Genomic DNA, 18,468 nt, shown 5'->3' with positions numbered 1-18,468 from the left:
TGGAGTCCCAGCAATGAGAGTCTGACGCGTGCTACCGCTACACCTCGCAGACACGTTCGTACGGGTTCGTTGAAGCGGTACTTTATATGACTAGCGTGTGGTCTTTCACATAATAATGGTGAATGTGAAAGATCAAACAGTGTCCATGCCTGCGTGGGTAAGAGGAACCGCTGTTGCGGCTTACCCTTAAGAGTGGAGCATAAGGGCCCTTCAATTTTTTTAAAGGCCAATACAAACCTCTTCACGTTTAACTCAGATATGTCAGTGACCGAGCCCATTGTTTCATTTCCAGCTTCAAGAGGAGCTCGTCGCCGCGAGGACAATAACGGTGAGGACTGACGCATCGCATAAAGCGTCGATCTTCTGGCTTGTGCTGGTGGGCGCAGTAATCATCCTCGTGGTGACGTTGGTTACTTGCATCGTGGTCTACCTGCTGTTCTTCACAACTTCTGAGAAACCTATCGTGCACTGCAGCACGGAGAGCTGTCTCGCCCACGCCAGAAGACTGAAGGAAACGCTCAACACCAGCGTGAACCCCTGCCACGACTTCTACGCCTTCGTGTGCGACGGCTGGCAGAACGCCTTTCCTCATCTGTCTGTTCAGGAGAAAGTCAACGAGGATGCGACCAAAAGCAACATTGAGGAAGTAACCAACGACCTATTTAGGGCCGAGAGACCCAACCGACTCTTTTATAAATGCGTCTCTCCAGACACGTCCCAAGTTGCTGCGAACATTGCGGAGTTTAAGAACTTAATGCGCGGGATGGGTCTCAGCTGGCCAGACATGGAGCCAGATGTAGACGATGGAAGCCCACTGCTCTGCTTGATCATACTGGCCGTGAGATTTGACATCAACATTCTGTTCGGACTGGATATAGGCTACAGCAATGCCACCGGTAATGTCCTCATCATTCGGAGGGTTCGTAGAGGTACTGTATGGAGGGATCGCATCGAGAGGCCCCTCAGCGAGCTCGAGTACGCGAGAATCGTGAGGGAGCACCTAAGCGCCCTGAACGTTGCATCTGTTAAGAGCACACCTGCAGAGCTGCAAGAGATTGAAAAGCAGTTCCTGGCAGCCAGTGAACCGACAGCACACAACCAGCAATCGTGGATCGTCATGAGTACGCTAGATAGCAAGACACCATCTATTGAGAAGGGACGCTGGCGCAATTATATCCAAGCTTTTTTCAGGATCATCGGCTTCAAATTTTCATCCCACAGCTGGGTAGTGCTCGAAGACTCCAGTACCTTAGAAAACATGGACAAAGTTTTTCGAGCACACAGTGACCATGAACTCCTGGTTGGCATTGCATGGATGTTTCTCCAGTCTCACTTGTGGGTGGTCACTGGGAAACCGGAGCTCATGTTCCGCTACAACATCGAAGATAAGAAACGGCGCGCTTGCCTCGAGTACGTGAACTCACGCTTCGGGCTTCTGAGCTCTGTCCAGCATGTAACAACACGATTCTCGAGGCCGGAAATTCGCCGGGGCTTCGCCGACTTCTTACTCAGCCTGAAAAATGCGTTTATATCGCTCGTTGAAAATTCCCCTTGGATTGATAAAAAAAGTCGGCAGACGGCGCAGCGCAAGATAAGCACCATGGCAATCAACATCCTGCCAGGAGAACAGTTCTTCGCACCGCTGCAGCGCGCCGCTCTTTACAATGGTTTTCCGTCTATCCACGATCATGGTTTTTTCTATAACTGGCTCATTAGTTCGGCACAATACCAAGATGTGCGATCTGCCAGACAATTCAAGGATGTTTACAGCAAGAGAAGAACTTTTCGGGATACGGCGTATTCCTACACGTACCTGCTCAACGAAATCGACGCGCCTTTGGCGGCTCTCGACCCGCCGCTCTTCTACACGGATGCGCCATTCGCTGTGAAGTACGCATCGGGAGGATCCCTGCTCGCGAAGGAAATCTCCAAGAGCATCGACCCACGAGGTGTACTCGTAGATGACCGCGGCGAAAACTTCATCTGGTGGGGCAAATCGCACTCCGCCGAGTACGGCCGGCGCATCGGCTGCGACCTGGGCGAGATGGGCCAACCTCCCATGGATCTGTTTCCAGCCATACCGGCACTCGAGGCATCCTTCACCGCATACAAGATGGCGGTCGCCGAATTGGGGTCGCTCGAAGGACGGGTGGTAACGCTGAAGTTGCAGGAACTGGAGAGTTACTCCGAGGAACAGGTGTTCTTCATCACCTACTGTTACTCGCTCTGCTCCAGGAAAGGTGCTGCGACCAGACACGAGTGCAACGTGCCACTCAGACACAGCAACCACTTTTCCGAAGTGTTTGGCTGCCCTGTCGGGTCACCCATGAGTGCAGCTAAAAAGTGTGGCTTTTTCTCCTGAGTGGTTCGAAACTCTCGACTGTTCATGTGGTTCCTCAGTTGTGCTGCACTTTGCGGGAGGATTGCTTCAGCGATAGGACGGGGTTTCTCACTCAGATTGTTGGCTTTTTTTTTTGCATATCTTGAAGCAAATATAAGTTCGCATGGCTCCTGTCAGGTTCTATCGTACTCAGAACTCATTTACAACCTGCTTTTAACTATTGTGTTTACGCATTCCGAAGTCTTCGTGGTCCTTAAGATTTCTAACAAATGCCAGAAGGTTTCAACTAAATTTATTCGGTAGCGCTTGTCTTTCGCCCATGGACCGATAAATCTACTACTGATTTTAAGCGAATGCGGCAGGATATTTGTATGTCTTGGGTTAACAACTATGCCTGCTTTGCAGGCGCCGAGAGTGAACAGATGGCAGCGCCCCGTGGTGCTACAGATTGTTCTTTTCATTTAAGTGAACTTTCAAGAAACAGTTTGAAATTAAATGCTCTCACACCATATATGTATATAAAGCTGCTGATGACATGGGATTTGCGGGAATGCACTGCAGAATAAACCTCTTGTGCTTATAAATGCGCAGTTGAGCAGCGTTTGCTACAATTTTGCGACACGTGCATTTCGGGGCACCGAAATGTACACGCTTTGAATTCAATGACATCTTGGAGCCGTCACATCAGGAGCGTGGTTTTTTTTTTTATTTCTGTTCGACTCAACGTTTCTACCGTAGCTCTCACGAACAATACTGCACAAGTCATTCCCAGTATTAATATAGCTGCCATTGCTTCTTTCGCAGCTTGTGATCAAGCCCGTAGCCTGCCGTAATGAGGGATCCAGCTTTGTGACGCGTGAGCAAATTAGTCGTGCGCGCGAATTTCTTCCGGAGGCAACGTGCCAAGGTGCTGTTATGTTAGCGCAAGAGCGGCTCTCTCCGGCAGCTTGATGGGAAGGAGGTTTGCTGCTAGCAGCCTTCCAGCGATTTAAACTATTCCAACGCAGAAGGTGTCCTTAGTTTCATGTGCACGTTTTGAAAGCGTACTGCATTCATGTACTCTGTTCGAGACTGTAGCTGGTGACAGCGGTTGAGGATAGACACAAGAAAAGCTGCTCGCGCATAGGAGTGGCTTGCAAATGGTTCGCACTCGTCACTTCCCTAGGCATGATAGGGCAGCGTCTAACAGCAGAAGTGTGTCGGCGTATTGCGCACCATTATTGCTTGAAAACTACTTTGAGAATGTGGCCCTTGATTTAGGGGTGGTTCCAGCTTGGTATATTTGAGAGGCATCGGATACTGAGCACATTATATAATAACTGTTAATTGCGTAACTTCAGCGCTAAATAATAACAGGCAATTTTGTCGCAAGCGTACAATTTTTACTCATTACACTGAATAATACGAATAAGTTCTCGAACATCGCTGTAGCAAAGCATCATGCATTCTAAATAAGTTGCTGTTCATGTCCGAGAAATAGGCGTCATTTCTGTAGTTTCTAAATCGTAAGCCAGCGTAATCTACATAATTTGTGGAGACTGGAAGTTTGTTGCCACGACCATTATAAAAAACACGTAATAGTGATTGTTTTTGCCAGTCACATAGCTTAAATTGTGTACTACATCATTTTAAATATAGCTGCAAAGCAGCTCCGGGCAAACCCCATCGTCGCGCAACGTCTCATCTGGCATGCAGCACCCTTCGCTACAAAGCATAGCACTTCCTGATTGAAGTTGTATAACCGTGGCAGACCGAATACTCACGTTTTGCTTCGGAGAGCCGCGATATCAGCTGAGAGAGGATTACAAAATAGGGCCATCCATGGCGCAATTAAAATACGTCGTCACAACTCGAATATCGAAGCACCCCAATCCCACTGCCTCAATACCACCAGGATTAGCATTCAACATAGCTCAAAGTAATATGTTAGTCTGAGTTTCTTTTTTTTTTTTTTTTTGCTATGTCATCGACGCTCATACCTGATGGAAAAACCACACTCCTGGGGAAACTCAAGCAGTATCTGGAAAAAACTCCAAATATCTACCTGCTTGCTACATTGCTTTGGTCCAATATATTTCGATATATTTTCGATACTTTTCTGAAAACCTCCCAAAAGTATCCTTGGCGAGCAAATTGATTGCGATATCGACATGCTTTCGCTAGTACTCCACCAAGACTACTCCTGAACAAGGGGGCGCTCAAAAATGCTGGCAGGGTCAAAAATAAATTCGCTTCAGAGCCTCTTCGCAAGACGCTTATAAACAAAAATATGCAGTAACTTTTCAGGCAGGATGAATAACACATTCAATCACATATAGCCCTTGAAGCGCTGCCCCGATACCCCTAACACGAAACACGTTACTTTCAAATCCCTCTCGGCAGGCACGAGGCTGATGGGGCTGTGCCCGGCACTAAAACAAGGCAGCCAACATACACGTAGCAGCAAGAGAGGTGCAGCGTTAAGGCTTTTATTTTATCACTTTAGCTTAAGGTGTGCTGCCTAGAGGGATCCCAGGCATGCGCATTAGGGGCAGAACTGATGTGGCCGCAGTGCATTAAGAACGAAATAAGATAATGTCGTAAGCTACTCTAATGAAGAGTAGCATGGAATATATAAGCGCAGGTATTTACTAGATATTGAAGTAGTCAGAAAATGGCGTGCCAGATGTTAACCTGAAAGTCATTATTAAGATATCAAGCTGGAGACGCGGGCTGAATTCAGCCTCTCCTTCATGTTACAGATATTCTGTGCAACTTGGCAATCCAACAATTACATCGCTGTCAGTCCCCTCGGTTTTTATTTTGTCCTGCCACATGCTCGCCCAAGTCCAGCTTTCTTCTTGTAGATTACTTTTAATGGTGAGGCAAATATGGAGTATTGAAAGATACGATTAGAAGCATATTGACGAGAATGGTCTAATGGTCTTGAATGTGCTTCCCTTACTTAACCGTCAGTTTCTTGATGAGAAAATATTTCGAAGGCTGCTTTGCGCAAACAGAGCTTTAGAAAGCTCACCGGTAGACTGCATATTTAGAAACAAAACAGTCATGTTTTATCACATTATAGTTCTAATGCTCGGCAATTTTTTGTTTTGTTTTTTTTTTGGCAAACATATCAAAGTTCTTGTCGGGCTTTTTAGTTCAGGAGAAAGCAAATGTAAATGTGCTCCCTATTAATCATCACGCAGTCCGCAGAGAGGCAATAATTTATTTGTAAAAGCATTCATTTTCATGCAGTTTCGGCTCCTGAAACTGTCGAACGCGGGGCTTTGGGTTACTTCACAAACAGAGCGTCGAAATCACATGATGACAGCAAAATAGCTTAACCCAGTAGCATGTAAGATTAAAATCTACTTAATTTGACTCAGAGAGACACCCGTGCAGAAATGCTTCTGCTCTTGAAGGTCTACGTATCCAACACTAGAAGCTCGACCACTTCCTTGTGACGTCAGAGCATCAGTCTTGTCCTCTAGTGGACAGCCTTCCGTGAGTACGAACTGGGATATTTCCAGATATTCATTATTTTAACGTTACTCCTTGCTCCACGGAATAAAATATTCAAAAACGATTATGCTCATGATGATTAAATTTTCAGCGTTAACTTCATCACGGCTTCACGAGCGTCTACGACGGAATCTTGACGCCGTTGTCTCACACGCTCACTATCAGAGTCCGGACTGTCTTGAGCTCTATTTTTGGGCCAGTTTAAGTATTGCTGCATCGGCTTCCCTGGAGTGGACCTCGGGTCTTGACGCCGCAGTCACTTGCGTTCATGATCACGTTCACGGTAACAAACTCATGATTCTTCTGAACACGCCTACTTCCATCGACCAATCTCTCCCGATGTTCGTGCCGCAATGTGAGAAGCGCAGGCGGTAGCATGTCGCATAACGCAACCGAGTGAGGACAGCGTGACAGAACGATCGTTTAAAAAGGCCTAGAATAACACTATAATTTGACTGTAAAATGTTTTATTCATCAAAGAGAACTCGGTGCTAAGAGATCGCGTTAATTGGTCGAGAGTAGATAGCCTTTGACGACTTTGTCAGCCCACTCCACTGTCAGAACACGGGTTCTGGAGGTAAGAGCTAGCCAGCACGGTCTCCAACCTCACGAGAGAAGGATCGCTAACTAGATCACCCGGAGGTGGCTCTATTAAGGCGGAAGCCTTTAATGCCTCATCGTTGTAAGCAGGAGTTGTCGACAGAAAATGTCACGCTTTTCAATTGGTCGAAATGCTCGTGACGTCACAGTGCGCGAATTTCAAATGGAGCCAATTGTACTCTGGCTAGTAACACACGCAGACAGCCAATGGACGCGTCATTCGCTGGTAGCACTTGAATCATCATTCACAACCACATTCGTGGCAGAATGCTGTACTCAGGCTTTCGCCTTGCACCACTTTAGTCGCCAAAGTGACTCCTAAATTTTTTTTTAAGGCGGAAGCCTTTAATGCCTCATCGTTGTAAGCAGGAGTTGTCGACAGAAAATGTCACGCTTTTCAATTGGTCGAAATGCTCGTGACGTCACAGTGCGCGAATTTCAAATGGAGCCAATTGTACTCTGGCTAGTAACCATGCAACCAATCAAAGGGATCGTATAGTGATGCTCCAACTAAGTGGGACTGAGTTTAGTTAATTGCTTAATTAATCAATTAGCCTAATTAAGATAGAGGAGAATGAAGAGGTCAGAAGACAGAGGAAAAGAAAAGAAAGACGCGCGTCGCAGCGACAACAGCGTCCGCGGAAGCAGAAGCTGCTGAAAAAACAGATAAGTACGAAGCCGCGTTCGCTCCACCACCACGCACTTCCCCACTCAGTTCGACGTTGCTCGTTTCAGATACGTTGTGTCGAACATCCTAGACAGTTCCAACATTTGACAGGTGAATGACAGAACACGATGGATAGAAATGCAATGATATAAATATGAAATAGCCTAATTAACCTTTCTAGTTAGACCGCATAAATCAATAGAACCGAGAACGAAATTGGTCGAGTTGGGGAATCGAACCAGGGTCTCCGGAGTGCGATACGAGCACGCTAGCCACTCCGTAATGCCAGCTGAATGGTTTGGAATGAACAAAGGCGCGTCTAGCTAATACGGCGTCTTCGTTCACTCCCATCTTCCCCCTTTCCCTTACGGCGAGGTGCAGGTGTCCACCCAGATATGCGAGAGAGATACATTTCCTTTCCTCAAAAAATAAATTTACCGTCCAGCAAGGCGTACAGCCGAATTGGCGATGGCGTTCTGTGGACTCCCTGGCAGCGTTGCAAGACGCTGTCGCGTTCCACTCTTACAGGCGAAGCTTAACATGTTAACCACACATCAGTAACACACGCAGACAGCCAATGGACGCGTCATTCGCTGGTAGCACTTGAATCATCATTCACAACCACATTCGTGGCAGAATGCTGTACTCAGGCTTTCGCCTTGCACCACTTTAGTCGCCAAAGTGACTCCTAAATTTTTTTGCAGTCCCGCGGAATGCGATCGTACCTCGCTCGTTGGCCGCAGTGTTTAATATTGGGGTTGTATTGATCAGGATAAATGTGTGCGAAGAGTGATGGGGTGCGTATGAATCTCGTCTATAAACGACGACACGTTATTTCTTGTTTAGTCAGGCTTTCTTGCGGAAGGGGGAAAGTTCTCCTGTCTACTTTAAAATCGTTCGTTAGATGATGCTATGTAATCATGGAGTCTTACGTGAAATTCAGGTAGCCAGACTCATCCACTGCCCAGTCGACGAAATCTCGGGCTTTATTGTGGCCGCCTCGTTCACCTGATTCCTCGAAGGGGCCGGAAGGATATCAGTTCGGAGTAGTTTGGGGAGTGTTTGGTGGCGTTCATAATTTTAGGGGAGATGTTTGTAATTCACCGTTTTGCGAAATTGTTGATAGCCATTTTAGAGCCCCTAAGAACGGTGCTCTCTCGTGGTGTGCGCTAGGGCGAGGGTTAAAGCTGCCTGTTCTGCCTTTGCAGTGTATTTCATTTTAACGTTTGCCTAGACAGGGTGGCCAATGTTCTCGTTCACAGCCACGATTGCAAAGGTATTTGTATGTTTGTATTCTGCCGCATCTGATCTAACTGTCCCGGTGCACTGTCTGTATTTATTATGTAAAGCTTTCTCCGGGGTTTATTTTTGACAAGTTTGTAAAATGGCTTTCGTGGAAAGCTGTAGAATGTTGTCCAAAGTTTCAATAAGGTCTAAACCCAATATTACTTTAGTTCCTGTACCCTCATGGATGGATGGATGGAAACAACTTTATTACACAAAAAAAAAATCTTCCAGGGTGGTCCCCTACTGGTCCAGGAGTCCACGGGCTAGTGCTTCACGTAAAGCCCGATCCACTAGCCATTTCTGGCCGGCGGGCTGAGCGGTCCGTAAAGCAGCCTCCCAGGAAGAATGAGTGGGATTGGGGATGGGGGATACTGCCTTTGGGGAAGGACATTCCCAAAGGTGATGGAAAAGTGTGGATTTGGGCACGCCACAGGTGTTACAATCAGGAGGAAAGGTGGGATGAAAGCATGAGAGGCGGTGGGGTGAAATAAAGCAGCCTGTCTGTAATTGCCGCCATGTGGCGCTGGGTAAGGGCGACAAGGTACTGTGGGGTGGTGGCAGTGTCATGCGGCTGAATTTGTAAAATGTGGTAATTTGGTGATATGTAGAGAGGACCGAAGGGGCTTCTTGCGCAGGGTTGGGTGCCTGATCCTCCGGGGTCCGGGAGGAGAGTTCTCGGGCCAGCGCATGAACGCGCTCATTACCGAGGATCGAGGCATGCCCAGGGACCCACGACAGAGTAACCGTTCGGTCGAGAGAGGTGGCCGTTGTAAGAATACAGTGTGTTGCCGGAGTCGCCACGCCCTGTAGGTAGTGGCGGTACGCGGCCTGTGAATCTGTGCAAATTTCTGTTATGTTTTTGTCAATGATGGAGTGGGCCAGAGCAAGTGCGATGGCGGCTCCTTCCGCCTCTGCAGGCGAATTAGTTCGAATAGTGGCAGCGGCCCCCACTGTGCCGTCTTCATAGGCTGCGACTGCCGTGAAATATCCTGGTTTAGAATTTTGTGCCGCGTCGACATAAAGGATATCGGAGCGGTTGCTGTATGTTTTCGTGTAATAGCTCGCTCGTGCCTGCCGCCTACCGTGATGGAGACTAGCACTCATATTGCGCGGTAGGGGCTTCTGATATATGTGATCCTGCGTGCGCAGAGAAATCATGTAAGGTGTAGGACTTGTTGGGGTGGGAATTGGTGGATTGAGACGTAGCTGTCGCAGTAGGCATTGTCCTGTTTCCGTGCGACTCAGGCGGACTAATTGGTTGGTGCGCTGAGCCTCTATTAATTCCATCACTGTATTGTGGGTACCAGTGGCCAGGAGACGTTTCGTGCTAACCGTCCGTGGAAGACGTAAGGCAGAGGTGACAGCCGTGCGTATTAGGATGTCTGCCTGTTGTCTTTGCCGCTGAGTGAGTATGTGGTATGGAAGGTGATATGTAATGCGGCTAATGATTAGTGCATTTGTCATATTGAGGGTCTCGCGTTCAGACAGCCCATGATTGCGTGCTGCCACCCGCCTGATAAGTGCAGCGACCTGTTTGGTCTGTCTCTGCAAGAGCTGAAGGGTGGCGGTTGCATCGAGTGTGTTGTTAATTAGAAGGCCGAGAATCTTCACCTGAGGCACAATGGGCACTGGATTCCCGTACATGTGCAGTTCAATCGGGGGGTCACTGGGGAGGGGTTTCAGCTGCAGGAGTTCCGATTTATTTGGAGAGCAACGGAGGCCTGTGTTTGCTAAATGAGTGGTGGTGATGTCTATGGCAGATTGTAGGATATCCTGGGCTGTTCCAAGGGATCCTGCCGTTGTCCAGAGGGTTATATCATCTGCGTATATGGCTGTGTGGAGCCCTGGGACAGCAGCAAGGGCCTTTGCCAGTGGCGCTAGGGCAATGTTAAAGAGTAAAGGTGATAGAACCGCCCCTTGTGGGGTTCCCCGGTTAGGCAGGGGGAAAGGCTGGGAGGCAATATCCCCAAGGTGGAGGTCTGCCGTGCGCCCCTGAAGGAAGGCCCGAATATATTGCCATATGCGGGTGCCGCACCCCGTGGTGGCTAATGTCGCGAGGATATGGTCATGGCTTATTGTGTCGAAAGCCTTATGGATATCCAGGGCCAGTATGGCTCGCGTAGAGGCTGTACGACGCTTAGTGCAAAAGAGGGACTCTTTAAGCGCGAGAAGTACGTCTTGCGCCGAGATGTTTGGGCGGAAGCCGAATTGAACGTTTGAGAGAAAGCCTGTTGTTTCTAGGAATGGTTGCAGGCGATTGAGAATGACGTGCTCGAAGAGCTTGCCGACACAGCTCGTTAAGGAGATAGGGCGCAAATTTTGAAGAGTGAGGGCTTTGCCCGGTTTGGGTATAAATCGCATGCTGGCATGGGTCCAGGCTGATGGGAGCGTCCCAGCTTGCCAGTGGTTATTAAAGAGCTCCGTGAGTTCCTGGAGGGAGACATCGTCCAGATTGAGTAGTGCCTTGTACGTTATGCCATCCGGCCCCGGCGCCGTAGAGCGGCGAATACTAAAGAGTGATCGGCGGACTTCGTTTAAGGTGATGTCGGCATCAAGTTCTGGGTTAGGTGGAGGTAGATTGGGTGGATCTGCCGACTGAAGAGATGTGGGTATATAAGTGTCCCGTAGTTGGCCAATTACGTCGGTGCCCTTTTGGAGCTCTAGTTGTATTAGACGTTGTGTGTTTACTTGTGTCTGTGTACCCTCATAAGCTTCACTTATGACCTTGCTAAGCTGCAAGAATATGTCTTGCCTAGATATACGAGCTATGAAACTTAAAATCGCTTCAGGTACGAGGTCCATGTCCTCCCCATAGTTTTGGAGCCTGCTGAGGATGACATGCTTAGTTAATTTGCCTAGGCGTGATGGTAATGAAATGGGGCGTAGATTCTCAATGCTGAGTTTCTTACCCGCTTTAGGAATAACGTTGATTTTCGTGTATTTCCACTCTTGTGGCATGTTGCCTGCCTGCAAGTAATTGTCCATAAGGTTCGCAACAGCTGCGATCGACGTTGCGTCTAAGTTCCTGAGAGCCTTATTCGTCCTGCCGCGGATGTGTTCCGCAGTTTTCCGATTGCGTACCAGACCTCGGCGTCTGTGATGTCTGCGTCTAAATTTAGATTCGGATTGGTTGCCCCGGTATTCTGGTTATATGGAAGCCTCATCCGTATTTAAATCGCGTTATGCTAGCTGTTTTATTTGATCTTCTGTTGTACCCTCATATTTATGTATGAGTCTGTGCAGCTGACTATGACGCTGTAAAATACGCCAGAGAATTCTAGCACGTAGCCCGCATTCGTGAGAAGGGCACAGAAGCCCTCCTCTCATATAAAGTTGTAAAAGATAGCACGAAGGCATCTACCACAATGGATCACGGTCTTCATCTTTTCAATCCCAAGTGTGTGTCACTAAAGTTAGGAATAAATATTTCATCTGTTCTACACTGTAAAAAATGTGTGTTAAATTACTGACATTTTACAGAAAATTTCGATTGCCGCACAGAAAATGTCTGTTAGTGACCCAAGACAGAAACCTGTTCATGAATAAAACAGACATTTTCTCTTATTGCAGCGGCTGCACCCGAACTAACAGTCACGTGGCCTTCCGCTTCTGAAAAACTTGCTTCAGAAATGCAAGCAACTCATTATAATTCAGATTGTATATTTGTGCACTAAAACATCCAGCATAGGCAATTTTCCGCATGGATTAATGTGCGTTGTGTATTGTGCGGTCCTTCGTTTTTCTGCGCTGACGGTCACTTCAAGATGGTTGCCGTCGTATAGACGCACAGCACGTGCGTTCTCTGCGTGGCTTTACCGACCGGACTGCTTGCGAAAGAAGGTAAGTGGTGCTAATTCCTCCTATTTGGTATGGACAATCTGCTACGCTTCTTTTTATGAATGATTTGTAGCCAAGTGGTATTGCTATTGTGTAAACAGCGATTGATACTGCCCTACTGAATTTGTCGTGGCCTGACACTGAATAATATAGTGCACGCGTGCACGCTAGGCATTGTGATCTTTACCTTTATCATATATTTCTCACCGTTTGCATGCATATACTCGATGACGACGTTATTTAGAAAGACCCAAGCCTGCGAGAGGCTGCGTTAAGGCCGATCGAACTATGTACGCGCTGATGTAATGGTAGTAGAGATGCGCGCAGTATGAAAGGTAACATAAAAGTGCGTGGCGCTGCTAGCCGTCCGCGTGCTTTTGGCCACTCTTAGAACGGAGGCGAGTGCCGCCGCAGGCATCTGTTGTCTACTCGACAATGCAGGGCGGCAGTGCACGCCTGAGGCTTCGAATGAAGCGTTCTGTTTGGGAACCAGTTTTTGAAATTTGAGGGAACCCGGTCGTACTTGTGTCCAGCGTGTGGCCGGCCCGCAGTGCCACGCTTTGCGAGTAGACTTTCATATTCCCCACTGCTGACGCATACACAAGAGAGTAGGTGAGTCCTATAGAAGAGGACTCCCCGCTCTACATAAGTACCGCGCATAGCACTAACATTGAATCTAGAGTGCTCTCGTTAGTGAGATTGGCCTGAATAGTTGATTTTTACCCTTAAAATGATAAACGTCGCCATTTGATACCTAATCCTAGCACTTCAGACAGCAGTTACAAACTACTACAGTGTTGAATTTAGGCAATATTATAAGAGCCGCCAACGATATAGCTCTGACTATTCGCCTTTCGACTACATTCCGTCATTGTTGTAGAATTACATCGGTTAGGGATTTATTATCTGACCTAAATGGCCAAGATAGTTTTAGTATGCTAATCTTAAGCCTGTCCTTTCCTTCCAGCAGAGCCTTGAAAGTTACGGATTTTGGGCAGCGGAACAAAGGAGAAACCCGCCAGGACCAGCACGGCCTGGCACCATGAATTCCTGTACTCATAATACAACTTCAAAACTTCATATTTTCAAAGTCGCCTGGCTGCTTTCTTCAAATAAACATGATTTTTCCCAAACCACCTTGTGTCATAATGGATGTTTAACGGACAAGAACAACCAAATACGACAACAAAGAATCAAAACCGAAAATATAAGTAGCCAAAACCACAGTCTAGAAAAAACAGAAAACAGACTTTTCACATTTTCTGTAGTCAAAACAGACAACGTATTCTAAAGAAAGAAAAGCTCAAAACAGAAAACGTATGTTTAAAAACAGAAAAACTAAAAACCGAAAACACAACACTACAGACATTGTTGCCAGAAAATTTCTGTATTCTTCAAGAAAATTTTTTTACAGTGTAGTGACAGAAATAACCGTTATCGTTGAGAAAAACGAGCACGTGCCAATGAAGAAGAAGATTCGAACCAGGCTGGGTGCCGTATACCTTGGTTCTGTTTACGATTGGGGTTGCGGTCTTCAGCGGTCGACCGGAGTTCAACTGTGCCGTCGCAGACTCACGGTGGCGGACCAGTTAAAGCGCAGTGCTTCGCTGACATCGTCAGCTGCACCTGGGAAGTCATCCGATGGGCCGTCCGGGAAGCCTCGACAAGCAGGCCCTCGAACACAGCCAGTCCGGCTTCCCAAGGTGAGCTACTGAGGAATCGCGTAAAATGCCACTTGGAACCTAATGAAGCTTATTCATTGTACAATGAGCCTTTGAGCTGGTCGTCTTCCAGCATTAGTGGTAGGCACAGTAAGCCTTTGTTACAAATTTTCTTGGATAAAACTGACGTACATTGAAATTATCAGCAACAAACGGATGAGTTCTTGCTTTACGACATGTCATTCATTTAACTTTTATTTTCATAAAAGTTACTTTTCAGGGGCACTACACTAGGGTTGGGTAAAGATTTTTGGATGGCATACTTAGCAGTCATGTGCTATGACCATGATAACTGCTGGGCCTGCACGCAAAGTTTTTGGGGAGGGTGTTGTTACAGTGTCGTCGACAAAAGTCCGCGGTGGTACGAGAGAAGATGCAAAAGTAGCGGTGCCTGTACAGGGAGGGCAGATCAGTAGCTGATGGCGAGTGCGGTGAAAAATGCCTCTCAGTGAGACCATGTAGGATGGCGTTCGCAGATAGCTGTAAGAAAGCTGGTGAAATACCAGTGGTTGTGCTGCGGCACAGCTCAAGTGGCTAAAGCGAGGGCATTTTGCGAACGCATTATTATGGGCCCCGTCGATTTTCCAATAAATCCGATTGCCTACAGCATAAAATGAACGATGGGTGGAACGACACATCAGTTTTCTGGGCACCGTTTCGACAAAAGTTCTCATACGAAGACAAGTTCTCTTCTCGAAACATTAAATAGAGCGCCTAGGCTTCCCAGGTGCTCCTTGTCTATTTTGTGGTGTCACGACTTCCATCCTCCCGGCCCCCCTTTACCCACGATTCTCATTACCAGGTGTTTGAAGGCCCTAATTTCAGTGAAGTTTACGAAATAAATTTTCGGACTCCCCAGTTTTTTGGTCTACTTCAAGCAATGCTGTTGCGGACCATTCTTGACTTGAAATGAAGAAGAGCACCTTTGTAGGACTTGTATGCGTCATATGCTGAAAGAATTGTGCAGCTTAAGCCTAGAAGCCAAATCATCGCTTTTTTTTCTTCCTTTGTAGAAAAGCTATTGACCGACCATTGATAGCGTGGCCGCACTTTCGCAGTGGCGGCGACTCCACGAATGACCTTGAGCCGTCGCCTAGCAAACCGCAACAGCTGCCGCCGCCGCGCTTCGCCAGATGGCGCGGCCGCCGCCGGCGCTCGCTTCGCCAGTTGTGCGTAGTGGGGAGGTGTCGTTTCGAGGGTATATTTACGGTTTGCATCAAGCTTCTTCGTGTATAAACAATAGAGCTTAGCCAAAACACCTAAACGCCTAACCAAAAGCGAATCCTAAGCGTAGCCAGGCAGCCGTTGCTTTTATAACACAGCCAGGTTTAACCAGAGCTAAACCACTATCATTTTTTTTTTTTTCCTGCACGCCAAAATGCGTCGGTACTACAAATGGTTTTGCACAGCGGAAAACACAGGACATTCTCGCAATTGTAAGCAACCTTCCCACCCCGACTATTCATGTCTTTCGTAGATTGCAGTGAAACTTGAACGTACTTGATTAGACGGACATGATTAAAAAGGACTGTGAACTTGATCGCAAAGCGCCCGCACAACCTCGAGCAGGGACTAGCGGGGTTGTCATATTTTTCGCGCTCGTTCTCGCACTCTCTTTAGTGCCGGTAGGCGAAAGCTGTACCGAGAGCACTTCCACTCTGGTCGGCGCTGTTGCATTCGTTTTCTGGAATTGCATTTTGTCATATCGCCGTTGCCGTCTCCTCAGAGACAATCGCGTGAAGTTTCTGACGTTGCCATACCGCCACGAACAGTGTCAAGGTTCGGCCAGTAGCAGCACTCAGCGGCCACAATCGCATGCGAATAAATATCAGCAGCAGCCGTAATATTCCAAACACTGAAAATTACCACGAATCCTACTGTTATCGCGTGATGGCCAGCTGAGGACATGTTTGTGCACCGCACCACCATCTTGCTGTAAACTGCCGCTTACTCCTCAAATATTTCCCGTGAAGGCTGTTCGGAAACACTCCAAAATACCTGACGTGGCACCGTAGGTCCCTCACTGTTTTTTTTAGCTTATAGTGAAATCCACCTCACAGACGCGATACCATCAATTTGATTTTCAATTCGTCAGTTACTCAAAAATATTGTTGAGAAATAACGTATCTTGTTAAGACACCTGTTCTACGTCTGGTTAGGGTAACGTGCTGCCCTAAGGGCGATAGCGTATGCGAAGGCTTCTTTTATCAAAGAAAGGACGAGGTCGGCTATCACCGGAGTCTGATTAATGTGCTTTTCTTCTGTCAATCTTATATAGCCAAAGCATCATCGAAACATTTGGCCTCTAAAACGACTGTTTTTTTTTTTTGCTGTTGTTGATTAGGCACAAAACTATGAGTACCGCGAAACAGTGAACAGTGATCTAGGTCTCGGAACTTGGGTATTTTTTGTTGCTAGATCACAGGTTTCATCACAGAACAAGGGGAGCACCAAAATGGCTGACAGTGAAATTTTTTAAAAGAACAATGTACCTGGCACAGATTTAACCAAAGAAACAGGCACCGAAGGAAATGTAAGAAGTTTTCTTACCATAGTTGTAAACGGCGGATCGCCGCGTCTAAAATCACGAGCAAATTTTCAAGCTTAGAATAAGATCCCATCTGAAGTCCGCTAGTTTCGCTGTGGGTGCGTTTGGATGCCTCAGTTTTACTGCTGAAAGCCAATTATGGAATGTAAAATCACATAAGTTGATAGTGCGGGAAAACAGTACGTTCTTACGTTATCCGTAAAAGTTTAGACATGTTAATAATCTCTATTGATTGGAGCTACGTGATGCTTGGCCGCCGGTACAATGCCACATCATTCAAAAGCTGCTCTTTCCTGTCACGCAGGAACCAGATAAAGCTATCAAGACTGCTCGTAGCGGCCGCCAGTCCACGCACTCTCTTCTTACAAAATCTCATTCTGAGAGCTTGACAACCAAATCAACCAAACGAAGCGTGAGTATATTTTAATTTTCAGCGGCGTCTTTTCGTCGTCATAGGAATTTTTTTTTTCGTTTAACTATCACACAGCTTGAAGGGCAGTTCTCTCTGCTCCGGCTCGGTGTATAGCATCACTCGGGTGTTAAGCATGAAGCCTACTTATCGAATTCCGGCTGCTTCGGCCGTGCACCGATAGGGACAAAACGCACAAACACCCGAGGGTCGTGAGATGCCCATCTTCGCTTCTACGTACAAGAAACTGACCGCACCTAATGCTGCCTCCAAAAACTGCTGCAGCAGAGGGCTCGTGAGCAGAATATCATGAACTCTGTCAGCCGCATATAACGTGGCCGAGACGTATTGACGCGCTGAGACGCTATTGAAGTGTCTATAACAGATTTCCATTCTGCCAGAACATTATCAGGACCTTCAATAAAGAAAAGCCATCACTGGATTTCATACTTTTAAGAGGCTCTGACCCTCAGTTTCAGAGGTGGTGTGGCTCTGACTTTGGCTAAGCAGTAGGTCTCGGGTAAACCCACAGCTGATATCAGGTGCGTGAATGCTGTCCACAGTAACTGCACTTAGCTTTATAAGGTCCACTTAAATCTGTGGCATTGTGTTGAGTCGCCGTCCGCTGAGATTCTCAGCAAGCAGTGGTTGTCTTAACAGTACGTGCCGAGGAAATCCTCTCAAGAAAGGCTGAACGCCCGTCTCAGCTAGATTTCGCTGTCGTTACAGAGACGTCGGACGAGAGTTGTGCAAACATTTTCGGTGTTTCTAACAAGCCAATAAATGCCACTTCCGTCGAGAGAGCGGAAATTGAGTTTTATCACATTATTGTAGCTGAATAAAGTTCCTTTCCTTCGAACGCCAGGCCTTCTTAGACCAGGATAAATTCTCAAAGTATAAATGGCTTTTGAGCCGCCTCTGCGGCTCAGTCGTTCTCGAGCTCGAATGCTCACCCGAAAGACGCGAGTTCGATCCCGGCCGCGGCAGTCGCATTTTGATGGAGACGAAATGCTAGGGGCCCGTGTACTGTGCGATGTCAGTACATGCTTAAGAACCCTGGGTGTTTTAAACTACTGGAGTCCTTCACTAAGGCGTTCCTTATAGCCTGTAATGGACGTTTTGAAACGTCCTCTCTTTTTACGGCCGTGTATAATTCGCATCCACTTTATGAAGTCTTGCTCAATTTTCGTTCTCTGCTGCGTCAATGAGAATAACTTCCTGTTGTCAAAATTCACATCCTTCCGACATGAGTGTGCGTGCGTGCACCTGTGTGTGCGCGCGCGCGCGTGTTTGTGTGTGTGTGTGTGTGTGCGTGCGTGCGTGCGTGCGTGTGTGTGTGTGTGTGTGTGTGTGTGTGTGTGTGTGTGTGTGTGTGTGTGTGTGTGTGTGTGTGTGTGCGTGTGCGTGCGTGTGTGCGTGCGTGTGTGCATGTTTCCGTGCGTGTGTGCGTGTACGTGCGTGCGTGCGTGTGCGTGTGCGTGCGTGTGCGTGTGCGTGCGTGCGTGCGTGCGTGTGGCAGCAGTGGCCATATAGAAGATTTCAGCTTTCCATCTA

General features: G+C 47.4%; 1 protein-coding gene across 1 annotated transcript; it reads left to right on the top strand.

Annotated features, from left to right (window-relative positions):
* Positions 1-115: 115 nt before the first annotated feature.
* Positions 116-2,362, top strand: LOC149340147 (neprilysin-1-like). The gene is made up of 2 exons (XM_089551062.1): positions 116-157; positions 293-2,362. Exons 1-2 carry the CDS (start codon positions 116-118, stop codon positions 2,360-2,362), a joined length of 2,112 nt encoding a protein of 703 aa, XP_089407188.1.
* The last annotated feature ends 16,106 nt before the right edge of the window (positions 2,363-18,468 follow it).

The sequence above is a fragment of the Amblyomma mixtum genome, chromosome 6 (assembly GCF_055824585.1).
Source record: "Amblyomma mixtum isolate Tamu chromosome 6, ASM5582458v1, whole genome shotgun sequence".
Classification (NCBI taxonomy): domain Eukaryota; kingdom Metazoa; phylum Arthropoda; class Arachnida; order Ixodida; family Ixodidae; genus Amblyomma; species Amblyomma mixtum.
The sequence above is the reverse complement of the archived record's forward strand: the minus strand, read 5'-3'. Positions and strand labels throughout refer to the sequence as shown.

Coding starts and splice junctions, on each gene's coding strand:
- LOC149340147 (XM_089551062.1), top strand. CDS start 116: ATGGTGAATGTGAAAGATCAAACAGTGTCCATGCCTGCGTGG. Junction 158..292: donor CAGTGTCCATGCCTGCGTGG/GTAAGAGGAACC, acceptor TTTCATTTCCAG/CTTCAAGAGGAGCTCGTCGC.